Genomic DNA, 18785 nt, shown 5'->3' with positions numbered 1-18785 from the left:
ATCTTGTGCATTCAGTAAAAAAATAATTTTATAATTAGACACAAGTTGACAATGCAGTACAAATTGTATACAAAATTTTAAAAATAATGTTCAAAACGATTGGTTAATACATAGACATTTTTACTTTCAATTTATGAGATGCAAGCATTTTTTTTAGGTTTTCAAGGAGTTTAATGAAAAATTCCTTACTTAAAAAGCAGATCGAGGCATGGATTTGTAAGGTTATTTTGAATAATGCATTTATTTTCTTAAAATGCACATAAGATGGATGTGAAAACTTTTCGATACGTGTAGCCAATGGTTACTATATCCACTTTACGGAAAGTTCACACCAATCTGATTGAAATTAATTCAGGTATCTTCACTCAAAGTTGTAAAAATAGACCTCCCGTAAAAACGACTTTGCGAATTATGGAAAACACTTTTAATTCCCTCAGACGCCAGTGACGTCACAGTGACTGAATGCTTATTCGGAATGTTTATTCCTTAATTACCTATATACAGCCATACAGCCGGCGTGTGTATTCATTAACACCTGACTGATTCCTTAATCCCCCTAAATATATAAAACAATTGACTATGGATTAATTTGTTTTGTCATTCATTTTAATTTAAGATCCAATTTAGAATTTGTTTCATAATGTACGGTCGCTCTCTTTTCTCACCGATTTTGATACACTCTACCATCGTGTGCAGTCCAAACAATTTGAGATACATTTTCGTCAGAAGAGTATTGTGGTTCTAATTTCCCCAAGTAAAAGAGTACAGGAATAAAAAGATATGGTCATGCAAAATGTATCATAAAAGTCAAACATGATTGAAACGCGATTTGTTAATGACGATCCGTTATCATCGTACGCGCCTTTCTTTCTGCATGCGGATATGACTTCATTTCTCTGAAATAGACCGTAAAAATGAAATGCAAAAAAATATTTCAATATTCGTTAGAATTAACAGTACAAATAAATTTTGTTGGAAACCATCTAAATGGAATAACAGATTGAGAAGGGTCATCTAACTATCTTTGTGTATTGAATATAATATGGGTGTAGTGTCGTTAATATCTGTCATTAATTAATCAATCCGACTAAAGTTATACAGACATAGGCTCATAAATTAATTTACACCTCAGTGTTAGCAGTGAGTGTTAGTGGGATTAAGAATGCTGATTAGGTAATTATCTTTTTTTACGCCGGCCAGATCAAAGACATCACTCTAGGTGGAACGTTTGCGTAATACACCACGGACGAACTAGTGGTAGAATTGTACACACACACACATTAATTGTATAAAATAATTAAGTTTTATCATCAGTTGTTTATAATTATTATTTACCCAATAATTATTGCTCACCAGTGTTTTTGTAATCAAGTAGCCTCGTATTATTTGTTGATTGCCGTTTAAACAACATTTAATTGACTTGATATGAAATCTGAATATATAAATTATTCTATGGATAAACGTTTGTGATACGATTAGGTAATAATGTCGAACATCGTTTATCTTCTTTATAATAAAAGTATTTTACAATTGCATTGACAGTTTAATCATTCACCAAACGGCATCAGCAACTCCATATATGATCATGTGTATTTGATATTCATGTCCATGAATCCCATGCAATTTTTGCAACAAAGTTTAACCTCAGTTACTACGGCTGTAGTGCATTCAACCGTACATGGTAATAAGATTCCCAGGGTTGATTGGCTGAGAAATGAGGGCGATCTATTGTTATGCATATTCATCGGAAAATTCCATATACACTGTGAATTTCAAATGAAGTTACGATAAAAGTTGTTCTTTGTGTATAAAAATGGTTATTATTATTATATATAGCTAATAATGAATATATATCGATAAATGACTTGCACCATTTGTATTTCTGTACTTATAGAGAATAGTTTGTGATATCAAGTATTACGGGGTTATCCAAATTACCGGTAAATGCGCTAATTACTTTGGTCGTCTTCATTTGACACTTGGCCTATTTAAAAAAAGGCAGCTTAAATGGATCTACGGCATGATACGTCTTTTTAAATTCACTCTAAAATATTCCAATCACAAATGTCTAATCTATAACAATGTAAGACAATAATTCGGTAATTATGATTAGGCCAGTCACGTGGTAATTGGACCGTCAATAGATGCTTGTCAATTGGTGGTGTGTATTGATAGTGCTATATTGTACAGACAGTGAGATATTGTATAGATAATGTATATCCTATGTGTAGTGCCTGTGACATCACCAGCCAATCAACCGGATTAAGGTCATAATTGAAAAATTGAAAACGTTTTGGCGTGTTGGATACTTAAACGTTAACAGCTGACTTAATTTTAATCAGATTGGTGTGAACTTGCCGTAAAGTGGATATACTGTAGTAACCATTGGCTATACGTACATGAAATTTAGATATTTCATCAAATTTAGATATTTCATCTTACGTGGTCTTTAAGAGTGATTGATAATATCCCATTAAATATAAAATATTTTGATTTGATTTAAGAGAATTTGCATATTCCAATTAATATTTTGGATATTTTGAAATAAAATTGAATTTTATGTCAAGGATTCAAATAATATTTATAAATAACATTATTTAGTAATAAATCCAAATAGTACTGATTTTGACAAAATGTAAAGTGTTATTAACATTTGCTTCTATCAATCATGCAAAAAAGCAGAAATTATTATTTTATCTATTTTCTTTTTTTTTATAAAACTTTTGCTATTAATGTGTAGGCATGTAACACAAGAGGTGTGTGAAAAAACACTGGTTATTTCAGGACCAACTAATAGTTACTGTACAAATCATTCTAATCTTGTTTTCTCATTAACAAAACTATATTTCTGTCATTATGTGTTTTAGATGCCATTGAATTTCTCTTTCCCAAAATAATCTTCATTATTTCACTAATTCGGTTTGCAGAATTTAGCACACACATTTCCAGATGAAACTGCGGAACTTTTTTTTAAATGTTTCTAAAAGTACTACTGATTTTAAGACTTTTTTAGGCAATAGAATTACACATATTTGTATTCTAAGTAATTAAAGTAAGATTTAATGCAATGAATTCACAGATTAACTGGAAAACAAAAAAAAATATATATATATATATAACATAATATATTTTTATCTGGGAATTTTATATCTGTATGTAGATATTTTTCAGTAAAGAAAAGTTATAAGAAACACAAAAGTTTTGGAACAATTTTTTCTGAGATCTATATGGCTTAATTGAACTCCAACCCTTGTCTGATGAATATGCTGTTAAAGTACCAGTACTATGAGCAGTGGAGAGATTCTGTTATCAAGCTGTTTTATTCTCACAGTCCAATCAAAAATTAAATGGAAAAAAAATCCAAAAGATGATATTTTTGTAGGGATATTTTTTAAAGATTTAATTTTTGTTAAATGAGAAAAAAAATAATGTAATATAGTTTATATTTATGTCTGGATATTTTTTCATTTTTAATTTGAATGGGTTGATGAAAATATATTTTCAGCATTAACAGTTTAATAATAGTTATGGATAGATAAATAATATTTGTTTAAACTGTATTATGAAATACTTCTCACTTTCATAAATCACTACATGAATTCGAGTAGGTCTGTATTCACATGATGGGTGAATGCAAAACTTGCAAGTTTTGAAAATTCTATTCATTAGCATGTATAGAACATGTATTTGTGAATGTAGAATTTAAGATATATAAACCTTTACTTCATTCGAAGATTAAGTGTGTAAATAAAATTTGTCATTATAGATGGGCTAGAAGGGAAGATGAACTAAAATGGCGGACGAGGGAACAAATGTACAGGTTAAAACGGAAGCAGAAAGTTCAGATGGAAGTCCCCCGCAAAATAAGGAAGGTAAGTAAAATTAGATATTGCAGAATGTATACCATTACATACATAGTATACAGATGTATACATGTATTTCTGTCTATTCTGTAATTATAATACCATGTAATATGTTAACAACATGTACACATATACTACACTACACACCTAACATAGCACAATGCACAATCAACATTGTACATTATACTGTATTACATATTTACACCTATATCTTAAATTAAACACACAATATGACAACTAATCATTTAAAGAAAGGTGAAAAAGTTACGTTTATTGGTATGATAAAGGAAATACTAATTTTGTATTGGGTATTTGTCACTACGTCACATTGTAATATGCATACAGTAAAGATCATTAATTAATTGAGCAAAATTGTTAACAGTATGATATTATTGTGAATTACTTATATGCTGACACCAGGAGAGAAAAAGCCTGACTGCAGCATTGAAAATGTATACCCGAATTTACCTGTCATTCAATTTACTTGATAAAAAATGAAATATTTTACTTATTTACACTTAATTACTTTTGTAACACAAATGTACCATCTATGATAATCAATACCCCCCCCCCCCAAAAAAAAAATGTCTACCGTGTAAAAGGTCTTTGGTTTAAATTTAGGGACGCTGAGGTGTCAGAAGTGACCAGCTCTTATGCAAACCTGAAGTCCCAGATTCGTATACATGATGTCAGGCTTCTCGCTTTGATTAAAGTAAAAGAGAACACTTTTATAAAGATTCTTTATTTCGTTCAATACAAAAGAAAATGACCAAGACGCATATCCAAGTCAGTTCGTCTTCTTCTTACCAATAGTAGACCAACTGAAATAAAGGACTTTCAGCAAGTTTGCATCGACTATCCCTATGTCAACTATGCTCGCTTTACGATATCAAGGTTTGTATCAAGAGAACGGAGTGCTCACATGCACCAAATTTGATAACACCCGAACGGAACCCTCAAAACAATTAGAAACTCATAACTTTACAATAAAATATAACACAATAATTTACGCCTGCCTCAGCCAGAACAATCAACATTTGTGCAAAGGGAAGCGAAGTGCGTACAACTGTACAAGCACCAAACCTTATAACACCCGAACAAGAAACGCAAATCAATTAGAAACTAATAACTCAACAATAAAATATAACACAATAATTTGTGCTTGCCTCAGCCAGAACTAATAATATTTGTGCAAAGGGAAGCAAAGTGCGCACAAGCACCAAATCTTATAAAACCCGAACAGAACCTGCAAATCAATTAGAAACTTAATCCAACTTCAAAATGCTCCCTAAATTTGAAACGCCCGTTTTAACCATGTAAGTGGAATAAGTAATTACTCCTGTAAGACTCACACTCTGCCAAAAGACGAAACTCTACCCCCGAACTCCTGCTTAACCCATATGGAAAAAGTAATTACTCCTGTAGGACATGCAAGCTGTCCAAAGACAAAGCTTCCCCTTCCCCTTCAACGATTTCTGATAATACTGCCAAAGTTATGGCCATTGATCACTTTGAAAAATCTTGTGACGCTCTAGAGGCTAAAGCTATCATTGATACACAGAGTTTAAGATCTTGAGACAAACAAGTGTATTGATTTTCATTGAATTTTTGTAAAAGACTTGAACAGCTAAATCCATGATATTAAAAGTTTCGTATACTAAATGTTAGCATGGGGCAGAACTTTATAAACACCAAACAGATTCTAATGGTTTTCTGATAATTACTTCATGAGTTGTTACTCTTAGTCTTAATCCAATTTTAGTGTATTATAAATGTTTCATTACGGAAAAATGTAAAAATATACGACAACACTTGTTGACTGCCTGGACGATTTAGCTGCTGTGGGCGTATGTTTCGTTGCCTGGCAACCTATCTTTGAATGTATAAAATGATTTTGAGAGCGGCGTAATAGTGCACTGAAGTAAAGATTTACTTTTTACTTCCGAATTGTTGTATTTTAAAACTTGTTGTGGATGTATTCAAAGAATTTACTGGAAATCACAAAATCTCGTTTGAAGGTTAATAATCAATTTTAAAATACTTTGATATTTTATAATGTTTTTGGTGTCAAAATGTTGCTTATAACCTCTACTTTTAATCCATTGTTGTCGCCCCCATTCGTCTGTCCAGTGTCCACAATTGCTTGTGGATGCTCTAGAGACTGAAGTTAATATCCGATTCACTTTAAATTTATACACAGTATTTTATAAGGTCATGAGATGAAGAAGCCCATTGATTTTCACCAATTTCCGATAATTACTGCAAAGCGTTATGCCCCTTTATCACTTAGAAAAACCTTGTGGACGCTCTTGAGGCTTAAGTTAAATTTATACACAGGGTTTAAGGTCATGAGACGAATAAGCCTAATTACTGCCAGAGTTATGACCCTTTATCACTTGTGGATGCTCTAGAGGCTAAAGTTAATATCCGATTGACTTTAAATATATACCAAGTGTTTAAGGTCACGAGAAGAAGACGCCTATAATTTATTTTCAATGATTTCCAATAATTACTGCCAGAGTTATGGCCCTTGATCACTTTGAAAAATCTATTGGATGCTCAAGAGGCTAAAGTCAATATCCGATCGACTTCCAATTTATACACAGTGTTTAAGGTCATGACACAAAGAAGCCTATTTACTTCCAACAATTTTGGATTATTACTGCCAGAGTTATGGCCCTTGATTCTAATTGAGTGATAGTGTGCATAGTTTCATTACATCAGTACCTTAACAATGTTCGATGCTGAGCATTTTCTGCTCAGGCAAAGTAGAGACTACAATCTGATTGGTCGAGACTTTGGAACACAATAACTCTCCTTCTAATTGAGGTAGAATTTTCAAAATTGGTGTAGGTGTCTATTAGGTGAATGCCTTGACAGAGTTTGATCATACGCATTTTCCACTAAGGCTAAGCAGAGATGATAAGCAATTCGATTGGTTGAGACTTTGGAACATGATGACTTTGATTCAAATTGGGTGAGAGCGATGAAACACTGAGTATAGATTCATTGTATCAAAACATCGACTAAGTTCGATGATGAGAATTTTCTGCTTAGGCTAAGTAGCGATAAGAGATTTGATTCCTTAAGACTTTTGAACAGAACAACTCTGCTTTTAATTAAGGTATAGATGTTCATTAGGCAAATGTCTTGACTGAGTTGGGGGGTTGGATGGCTGAATGGTTAGCGTGTGCGCGCTGTATCATAAAGTCTGTCATCGAGTCAACTGGCGTGGTTTTGAATCCCCGGTTGTACGTGGCAAGGAGTAGGGTTGCCTGTCCAACCTCGTGGGTTTTCTCCGGGTCCTCCGGTTTCCTCCCACTGCTAAAGACCCCTACGCGCAAGCAAATTATTGAAATAAAATTAAACCATATGTTAGTCCCGAAATGACCTAGTTTGTGTCGAGTGGACGTTAAACCCCTTCTCTCTCTCTCTCTCGACTGAGTTCAATGATTAATATTTTCCGTTAAAGCTAAGCAGAGCTAAGTACTTTCATTGTTCGATGCTTTGGGACAAGATAACTTTGATTCTAACTGATGGAGAGTGATGAAACTAAGTGTATAGACTATAGTCAGGTACTTTAAAACCTGACTGAGTGTGATTGTGAACATTTTACGCTTAGACTACGCATAGATAATCAGTTTGATTACTCGATACTTTTGAAAAAGATAAATGTGCAATTAATTAATATGTGACATCTGTTTATATTGGGATTACGGCGGGGGGACATCAGCCTCACTGTTGCCTTATTAGAATTTATTTCAATCAGAAAATCAATGATTCCTTTAAAAAATCAAAGTATTGATATAAACGATTTGTCAAGATGCATAGAAATTGAACAGAAGAAGGAATAATGCTAACAGTACCATTCTGGTGGAAAAGTGATGTAAACAAAGCTCAAAAACAGACTTTGCAAATTTTGTGGTATGAACTGTCTGGAGTTTATAACATTATTTATTCATCATTAAAGATATATTAATGGAGATTATTTATTCTTTATATTATAAATTAGATAAAGAGCTGGCAGTTTTCACTATAATAGTTAAAACTAGATAAAAAAAGGGAATTTGCTGAAAATTTCAGTCAAATTGATCCACTCTGAACCAAGATTTTAGCGATTGAATTTTTGGCCTAGCCTTGATCATCATTTCTAAAGTTGGTACGATAAAAAACATAGTCTTACTTATCCATTTCATGATTAAATCATGAATGAAAGTTGAGCAGCAAATGGGATCCTAATTAATCCAGTAAATATCGCAGGGTAGCATTGACATAGAGAGTTGATTATGGCCTGGGTAAGTTATGTCTAATTAATAATTTAGATAATATTTCAGGCCTAAAGAAAGACCTGCAATAGGCAGAGTTAGCCCTTGCATAATGTATGTTTAAACAATAAAATATTGTAAATAACATAAAAAGGTGGACATTATTTTTTCAAATGGGATCCTAATTAATCCAGTAAATATCGCAGGGTAGCATTGACATAGAGAGTTGATTATGGCCTGGGTAAGTTATGTCTAATTAATAATTTAGATAATATTTCAGGCCTAAAGAAAGACCTGCAATAGGCAGAGTTAGCCCTTGCATAATGTATGTTTAAACAATAAAATATTGTAAATAACATAAAAAGGTGGACATTATTTTTTCAATACTTTTGACGGTTTTTATACGCCCACATGGAAATGTGGTCGTATATTGTCGGTCCGTTCGTCCATTGTCCTCAATTTCTTGTGAACACTCTACAGACTACATTCATCAACCGATTGTTTTGAAATTGATATATGTTGTTTGCATTAATGAAATGAAGAAGCCTATTTAATTTCAATAACTTCCGTTAATTTCTTCTGGAGTTATGGCCCTTGTTTCACTTTGTTTCAACTTGTTAACGCTCTAACGACAAAAGTTATCAACCAATCTGTATGAAATTTATATGCATCATTTAAGCCTATTGAATTTCAGCAATTTCCATTAATTACATCTAGAGTTATGGCCCTTGTTTCACTTTGTTGAATCTTGTGAACGCTCTAATGACAAAAGTTATCAACCGATCTGTATGAAATTGATATGCATCATTTAACTTAGTGAAATTAAGAAGCCTATTAAATTTCAACAATTTCCATTAATTTCTTCTGGAGTTATGATCCTTGTTTCACTTTTTTGCACCTAGTGAACGCTCTAACAACAAAAGTTATCAACCGATCTGTATGAAATTTATATGCATCATTTAAATTAGTAAAACAAAGAAGCCTATTGAATTTCAGCAATTTTTGTTAATTACATCTGGAGTTATGGCCCTTGTTTCACTTTGTTGAATGTTGTGAACGCTCTAATGGCAACAGTTATCATCCGATCTGTTTGAAATTGGTATGCATCATTTAAATTAGTGAAATGAAGAAGCCTATTGAATTTCAGCAATTTCCGTTAATTATGCCGTGAGTTATGGCCCTTGTTTCACTTTGTTGTACCTTGTAAATGCTCTAAAGACAAAAGTTATTATCCGAACTGTATGAAATTTATATGTATCATTTAAATTAGTAAAACGAACAAGCCTATTGAGTTTCAGTTATCACCTAAATTAGTGAAATGAAGACGAACAAGCCTATTGAATGTTAGCAATTTCCGTCAATTACGTCTAGAGTTGTGGCCTTTGATTTACTTTGTTGAACTTTGTGAACTTTCGAACAACAAAAGTTATCATCCGATCTGTATGAAATTTATATGCATTATTTGAATTAGTAAAACGAAAAAAGCCTGTCGAATTTGAACAATTTCTGTAGATTGCTTCCAGAGTTACGGCCCTTGTTTTAGTTTTTAGAACCTTGTGAACCTTCAAACAACAAAAATTATAATGTCATCTGTATGAAATTGTCTATTCAATTCCCCTAATTACCTACAAAAGAATAAATATGTGACAACCCTTGTCGACTGCTCGGATGATTTAGCTGCTGTGGGCGTATGTTTTGTTGCCTGGCAACCTATCTATTTTTCTGTGATGGTTTAATATCGAAAAACCGAAATTTTCAAAGATATAAAGTTTTTTCAATTGGAAAAACACAGCTTTATTTATTTTTTAAAAAATTACCCATTTTATCTACCAGGTTAAAGATTCTTTGTATTCACTTACTTATTATTCAATATTTTTTGAAAAGTAAACATAATTATCATAAAAATGTGTTTTTGTTAAAGTTAGATAATGGTAATGTGTTGAAATGGTGAACAGAAGATAATTCAATTATATTTAAGACTGGTTAATGGGAATTCCTTTAAGAGACTGAGACTAGATGATGTGTACTTAGTAGTTTATTCAAATAGACCTGCTAATCACAGAATACCCTATCAGCTAATCAGCACGAATCATTGAAATTGATACCTGGGATATTTAAGAGTGCTACCTGTTCTTATGAACTTTAACCTTAAAACGACCTGCTGTCATGAATACCTCTTAAACAACATGTGATAGCCCTGTCTATTGTCAGGAGCCTAACCCTTGTCCCTTAAGCACATGTAGGATATTTCTGTACACTGTCAGCAAACATTATCTCTTGTAACTGACATCTAGTCCTGAATGGGAATGACTAGTTCTGACCTACTCAATACCCGCTCCTCAATAGCATTGGGTTTTGTAACAGTTTGTTCAAGCGAAGTATAGCAACATAGGTTCCTTTCATTGCATCTGAGGGAATGTGTACTTTTTCAATTCAATTGGTGTTGAATGGTGTGTAGTCACGGATAGGAAGGGTTTTTTATTTGATAGGTTCATGTGTATCTTTGACTGTCAAACACAGGCTCCCCTTTTTATAACCTTGTAATAACGATTACAGTTGGGCAACTACCAGTAGATCTACCTAGTACATTATCAACTATTTTAAAGAAAGGAGTCAATTGTTTGAAACCTTCTTGTTTGATCTTTGGATTTCTCAATTTGATCTATTGAAACAAACTTTTCATAATGTATGGCTTAAAGGAGATACTAGAGCATATTGAAAATTTCACTTCTGAAGAAATATTTGCTCTAGTTGCAATAATAACTCTTTGTGTGTGTATTAAATCTTTTTCATCATGAATTGCCTTTTATATGGAAAAATTTATTAATTGTCCCCCGCCTGTCTGTCTGTCCTCTGTCTGTCTGTCCGTCCGTCTGTCTGTCCGTCACACTTTTTGGGACACAATAACACTCCTTCTAATTGAGCTAGAATGTTCTAACTTGGTGTAGGTGTTTATTAGGTCAATGCCTTGATGGTGTTCAAAGATGAGCACTTTCTGCTCAGGGTAAGCAGAGCGATAAGCAATTTGATTGGCCGAGACTTTGGAACACAATATCTCTCCTTCTAATTGAGCTAGAACATTAAAACTTGGTGTAGGTGTTTATTAGGTCAATGCCTTGATGGAGTTCGAAGATGAGCATTTTCTGCCTAGGGTAAGCAGAGGTAAGGAATTTGATTGGTTGATGCTTTGGGACAAGATAACTTAATTCTAATTAAGTGAGAGTGATGAAATTTGGTGTATAGTTTTATTACACCAATATCTTGACTAAGTTCGATAATGAGCATTTTCTACTGAGGGTAAGCAGAGCGATAAGCAATTTGATTGGTCGAGATTTTGGAACACAATAACTGTCCTTCTAATTGAGCTAGAATGTTCATTACTTTGACTAAGTTTGATGATGAGAAATTTCTGCTTAGGCTAAGGAGCGATAAGCAATTTGATTGGTTAAGACTTTGGAACATGACAACTCTGCTTTTAATTGAGGTAGAATGTTTAAACTTGATGTAGATGTTCATTAGGTGAATGTCTAGTACAATGATAACATTTCGAGCTAAACCTAAGCAGAGCTATAAAGCAATTTCATTGGCTGATGCTTTGGGACAAGATAACTTTGATTCTGTCTGATAGAGAGTGATGAAACTTAGTGTATAGTTGATAATCAGTTTGATTGCTTGATACTTTTGAAAACAATAAATCTGCTATTACATGTAATTAATATGCTTCATCTATTTATTTGGGGATTTCGGTGGGGGACATCAACCTCACTGTTGGCTTGGTTTATTTTTAATATGGAGGGGTTGCCTAAATCTTACAAGTAGATTATTGCAACCCTCAAAAGATAAAATCAGAAATCAAATACCATGGGAACAGTGTTGTATGTTTTTGTGTCTTTTATAGTTGGCATCATTGTGAACTCTTTGTGTATGTATATTGTAAATCTTTTTTTGTGGGGGGAGCTGAAAAGGTTAGGATGTAAGCTTGTTTTTACAATATATATAACATATGCTTACCATAACAAGCACCCGTATTTATCTTCATATGTAATAAATTATGTCTATGTTTATTGAACACATGAGAATAATGTGCTGGATTCAGTCATGGAACCCCTAATGGAAGGAAGTCATATACATTCTTTCATCATCAGCATTGTTTGTAACATTTACCTATTCACTACCATATTAAATGACTTTTTGCTTGACTTACACCACAGTACATGGCTAGTTTAATGGGACTTTTATATATCTTTGGCATTTCAAGCGAAGTGAAAACAGATTTAATGGTCTGAGAAATTCAGGAATGATATGGTTGTCCATGTTAATCAAAGGAAATGAGTGTAATTGGATCTTTCTATGTTGCTTCAACCCACGTATCAATGTTATTATCCTATATGGTTGCATTTTAAAATAATAACTTCAGATAGGCTTTATCTCTGGAGAAAAACATTAAAGAACTATTAGGTGCATACTTTTTATATTATTTTATTTATTGATAAATTGATTCACATGTTAGAAAAAGTTTTAAGATAAGCAAGAAATGTTTATTGAATTTTCTAATATATGTTATCCCATTCTCTCAGAGATGTATTACACCATCAGCCTTGGTCTATTTTCTTCAAGGTATCTTTGTGTATTGCTTATTTCTCAACCTGCTCAGAATCGTTAAATTAAATGTTATTCTTGGGTCATTTATTTTTCTGAAAATCTCATTCATGACTGGCCTTGAATATTCCTAAATTCTCCTGCTAATTCGAAATAAAAGCACAAATGACAAGTTGTAGCAGCTGCTTTAGACTAGAAACATGAAAATATATGTATACATATAGTTGATAAAATAAAATTGTGTTAAATTACTTATAACCATTAAAGATACATTATGGGAGAATTGATAACGAGTTGGCAGTTCTCACTATAATAGTTAAAAACTAGATAATGTAAAGGCAATATTCAGAAAATTTCATTCAAATTGATCCACTATGAACCGAGAACTAAGCGATTGAAATTTCCGCCTATCCTCGATCATCATTACTAAAGTCAGTATGATAAACAGCATAGTCTCGATTATCCATTTAATCGTTAAATCGTGAAGGAAAGTTATGCAGTAAATCGGCTCATAATCCACTAAACATCGCAGGCTAGCGATGCCATCTAGAGTTGATTACGGTCTGGATCGATTAATTAATGTCTAATTAATAATTTAGATAACATTTCAGGCCTAAAGAAAGGCCTGCAATAGACAGATTTAGCTCTTGCATAATGTATGTTTAATCTTACTATACATCTAAGTCGACAACTTAATCATGTCTTATGAAAGAACTGGTGAAATTGAGCTAACTGAAAATAGTTCTAGAAACCATTTTGCACCTACAACTTCAACCCCCAAGCTGAATGATATGATAGGGAAAAAAATGCCACATCTTCAGTATTAGCAAAAACATTTAAATCTTTAAATATCTTCTGGGCAATAATCAACTAACCAATTTAGAAATATGACAAGTAAGCCACCCTATTTTTCTTAAAGAGCACATAAGATGAAAAACCTAAATTGCATGTACTTAAAGCCAGTGGTTACTATATGCACTTTACGGCAAGTTAACATCAATCTGATTAAAATTAAATCAGCTATCTTCACTCAAAGTCGCAAATTTAGACCTGCTGTAAAAACGACTTGGCCAATTATCGAAAACACTCTTAATCCCCCCCAGATGCCAGTGACGTCACAGTGACCAATTGCATATTAGGAATGTTTAGTCCTTAATTATCTATATTCAGCCGGCGTGTGTATTCATTAACGCCTGACTGATTCCTTAATCCCCTGATTAAATAAAACAATTGACTCCGTAATATTTTGTTTTGTAATTTTTTTTAATTTAATTTAAGATCCAATTTAGACTTTGTTTTATAATGTCCCACACTCTCTTCTCCTTACAGTGATTTTAAAACTGTGTTTTAAAGTGACTTTTTGATAGAGTCCCTCTACCATCGTGTACAGTCCAAATGAATCGAGATACATTTCCATCAGAGGAGTATTGTGATCCTAATTTCCCTGAGTAAAAGAGTACAGGAGTAAAAAGATGTGGCCATGCAAAATGTATTATAAAAGTCAAACATGATTGAAACGCGATTTGTAAATGACAATCCATTATCAGAGTAGCCAACTGTATCTCGTTTTCCTGTAGCCATCGTACGGCGCATTTCTTTCTGCATGTGGATTTGACTTCATTACTGTGAAATAGGCCGTAAAAATGAAATACGAAAAGATATCTCAATATACTTTAGAATTAACAGTACAAATACATTTGTTAGTAACCATCGAAATTGAATAACAGATTGAGAAGAGGCATCTTACTATCTTTGTGTATTAATGATTATATGGCATGTGTAAACGATTTAGATGACTGGTAATGTGTAAAGAGTTATCACCTATTCAACTCAATGATCTATCTTTCTGGTTAACAAAACAATGATCACATTATTAATGTTTTACTTGTATATATATTTTACTGATTTCATCTGGACTTTAGAATTCATTCATTCATATCTATATAAATAAATAAAAACATGAATAGTGAAGTAATAAATTTATACAGATTGAATCTGTGTGTGACCTAAGGTTACCACTGGTGTTTTGTTAGGAGATGTGTTAAGTTTTTCAGAATGAACCTAAGCAAAACCAAAGTTTGCTGTGCAGACAGACTATAAAATTCCTTACATAAAATCTGCTTTAAAATGATAAATAAATAACAAGATTTGATTAGTATGAAAACCCATCCCAGGGCTGATCAATCTAGATATGTTAGTAACTGTGTGTTCAGGAAGAGAGCCCTAATTTCAAGTTGGGGGATTAGCTTTTAGAGGAAATGAGTAAACAGATAGGATCTTGTGGATATCAAATTATATTTTTTAAGTTGTATTATCTACTGTAGATGGTTTAAATATTTTCTCATTGATACCCAATTTTATTTCTTTTAAATGATTGAGAATAAAAATGAGAACTTCATACAATAGGATTTTAGAAGACAAGGAGAGATGGTGATTGTTTTCACCATCGCCTTTATTAAATCTTTTTGACCTGCGAGTCACTATACCACCTCTATACTCTCTCATATTTCAATGTTTCTTTAATCCTTGAATAAATATATCGCTGGCCTCCACAGATTTATGTTGATCCTTTGAGTGGAAAGGAAAAATTTATCATCTGTAACCTATATTTTATCTTTGAATTGTACATATTTTCTTGGAGAAATATTAATAAATGGAATGTCTTCCAAGTGCAAAAAAGATTATCTAGCCTTCTCAGTCCTAACAAGTAATTTTTTGGTTGAAGCCTAATATATCCCCATGGAGAAAATTATGATACTGATAAGTATGTAGATGGTTTTGACAGTTATGAATTATGTAGATGTTTACTCTTAAAAGATAAGTGTGTAAGAGGAGACTTTAGTCAGAATTTTGCAGAAAAAATGTATACTAACTCTGCCATCAATGACTCATAAACTAGGAGAAATATGCCAAAATAATCTGTTATAGTACAGTGATATATGACCATGACTCACAATATGTTGGTTTACATGTAAATTTGGTTGTTTTTATACGCCCACATTGAAATGTGGTGTACATTGCATCCACAACACAGTGTTTAAGGTCATCAGACAAAGAATCCTATTGATTTATAACGATTTCCGATAATTACTGCCAGAGTTATGGCCCTTGATCACTTTGAAAAATCTTGTAGAGGCTACAGTTAATATCTGATAAACTTTAAATTTATGCACAGTGTTTAAGATCAGGAGACGAAGAATCCTATTGACTTTCAACGATATCCGATAATTACTGTCAGAATTATGGCCCTTGATCACTTGGAAAACTCATAGATGAGCAAAAGCCTAAAGTTAATATAAATTTATACACAGTGTTTAAGGTCCGTCGGTCCGGCATCCACAATTTGCTTGTGGATGCTCCAGAGGCTGAAGTTAATATCCGATTGACTTTAAATTTATGCACAGAGTTTACGGTCATGAGACAAAGAATCCTATTGCTTTTCAACAATTTCCAATAATTACTACCAGAGTTACGGCCCTTGATCACTTGAGAAATCCCGTGGACACCCTATTGGCTAAAGTTAATATGAATTTATACACAGTGTTTAAGGTCCGGAGACAAACAATCGAAACAAATTCTAATGATTTCTGATAATTACTTAATAGGTTGTTACTCGTAATCAGATTTTAGGGTGTTGTAAATGTTTTCATTACTGACAAAAGAAAAAATATGTGACAACCCTTGTTGACTGACCGGATGACTTAGCTACTGTTTACTTGCCTAGCAACCTATCTTTAATTTTTATACGCCCACGGTCCGTCCGTCCATCGTCCACAATTTCTTGTAAACACTCTACAGACTACATTTATCAACCGATTGTTTTGAAATTGATATATGTTGTTTGCATTAGTGAGATGAAGAAGCCTAATTTCAATAACTTCCGTTAATTATTTCTGGAGTTATGGCCCTTGTTTCACTTTGTTGCACCTTGTGAACGCTCTAACGACAAAAATTATCAACCGATCTGTATGACATTTATATGCATCATTTGAATTAGAAAAAGAAAGAAGCCTATTGAATTTCAGCAATTTCCGTTAATTACATCTAGAGTTATGGCCCTTGTTTCACTTTGTTGAATCCTGTGAACGCTCTAATGACAAAAGTTATCAACCGATCTGTATGAAATTGATATGCATCATTTAAATTAGTGAAATGAAGAAGCCTATTGAATTTCAGCAATTTCCGTTAATTTTTTCTGGAGTTATGGCCCTTGTTTCACTTTTTTGCACCTTGTGAACGCTCTAACGACAAAAGTTATCAACCGATCTGTATGAAATTTATATGCATCATTTAAATTAGTAAAACAAAGAAGCCTATTGAATTTCAGCAATTTCTGTTAATTACATCTAGAGTTATGGCCCTTGTTTCACTTTGTTGAATCTTGTGAACGCTCTAATGACAACAGTTATCATCCGATCTGTATGAAATTGATATAGGCGGGTCAAACTAACATTTGACGTAGAACAAATTGCAACAAAAGGTTTTTTGATTTCTATTGACTCATTATGATGTCCTAAGTAAGGAAAAGAAAGTTTACCAAAATCGGAGTACAAATAAGGCCAGGGGGCGTGGCCAAATCCAAGATGGCGGTTGTCCATCAAAAATTGCAAATATCTCTAAAGCTATTGGATTTAGACACCATAAATGTATTGCGGACAGATAGGAAGACGGTATCAGCGAGTCCAAAAATTGCGACGTTATGTCTCTATGACGTCATGACGTTGCTGTGACGTCACAACGGCATACCAGACGTCGCATTTCTTCCAAAATTAGTTCATTTATGCATCTTAATAGCAGAAACGAATGCTGATGCAGAGAAGAGTGTGTCCCCATTATGTTGGGTTGATAAAGAAGAAAAATATGTTACAAGTGCGGAGAAGGGGGGCTAAAAGAACTACTGCTGGATTGCCGATATGTGATACTATTAGAGTAGCTGCAGGAACACTGATTCATTTCAATTGTTGCAGAAATGAAATAAAATGAGGTAATACATCTTATTGTTCTGCTCCGATTTGGCCTCCTTAGTGTGCTATGAGGGAAAATTTGCCCTGCAATGGCGCAACAGCCTTCTCGTATATCGAATTTCATCCGCCAAGAGGTCTTTTACTGAAGAAGTAGGCCTAGTGCATCAAAGGGTGAATGGGTGGGGCTGATCAATTTTGACATTTGGCCCAAAAATCATCAGAAAGATTTATATTTTGACACCGGTTTCGTAGATGTACACGAGATGTGTTACAAAACCAAATTTCGCGGTAATGTGAACAGCACCCCCTGGCGGTGTCCCCAAAAGCATTACTTTATATGTGGACAGATAGGAACTCGATACCAGAGATTCCAAAAAGGTGAAAATCGGTCTGCCCTGTCCATGCAACATTCAATGCACTTCCACAGTACAAGCACAAAATGGGTGTCAAACATTGAGTCGCTGAGCTCCTTAATGTTGCTCCTTCATGGCCTGTGACAGCGAGATCCAGGCCATGGGACAAGCAACTCGGCGAAAGGCTTTGAAAGACACATAGTCAGCTTCACTTGGCGTATATCTGGGGTAACTGGAGGTCACTTTGCTAAAGCACATTGGTGGTAAAAGGGTCCTCAATTTGCAAAAATGTTTGAAAAACCTTGAGATTTTTAGCACCTAATAAAACGAAGACGAAAGTAGAAGTTTCGCTTTCAGTTTTGTTCTTAATGATCGGATACCAGTCAGCCGACCTAGAGCGATCATTCATTCATTGATTGTACCCTGACGATGATGATAGCATCAAACGGAACAAGAACGGGTCGGGGCTCCAGGGCACTAAGGCTGGGGCAGGTGATTTATAGTTTTAAATTTACCAATTTTTCCAAAAAAGTAGGACTGACAGAATCCGATTCTAATCTTCCCCATGGAACTAGATACCTACATTCAGAAAAGTTACCGGTTTTCTTCTGCTTTACGATCAAGTAACAGTGTGGTGTTTTTTTTATTACTTTATACCAACAAATGTATTTTTTTAAACATTACCATTACGCGGCATACCTCCAGGACCCTGGACAAATGTTGCAGTTGCCTCCCCCCTCT

At 33.6% G+C, this 18785-nt stretch overlaps 1 protein-coding gene across 2 annotated transcripts in view; it reads left to right on the top strand.

The window, feature by feature from the left end:
* Positions 1–18785, top strand: part of LOC126821149 (zinc finger protein GLI4) — a 188192-nt gene that overhangs the window by 79754 nt on the left and 89653 nt on the right. For both annotated transcript variants that reach the window (XM_056101269.1, XM_050549494.2), the window contains one exon: positions 3767–3872. In XM_056101269.1, coding sequence (XP_055957244.1) covers positions 3794–3872 — 79 coding nt within the window. In that variant the 5' untranslated portion in view covers positions 3767–3793. The remainder of the gene's footprint in view (positions 1–3766; positions 3873–18785) is intronic.

Source organism: Patella vulgata, chromosome 5, assembly GCF_932274485.2.
Source record: "Patella vulgata chromosome 5, xgPatVulg1.2, whole genome shotgun sequence".
In the NCBI taxonomy this organism is placed as follows: Eukaryota; Metazoa; Mollusca; class Gastropoda; family Patellidae; genus Patella; species Patella vulgata.
The sequence above is the reverse complement of the archived record's forward strand: the minus strand, read 5'-3'. Positions and strand labels throughout refer to the sequence as shown.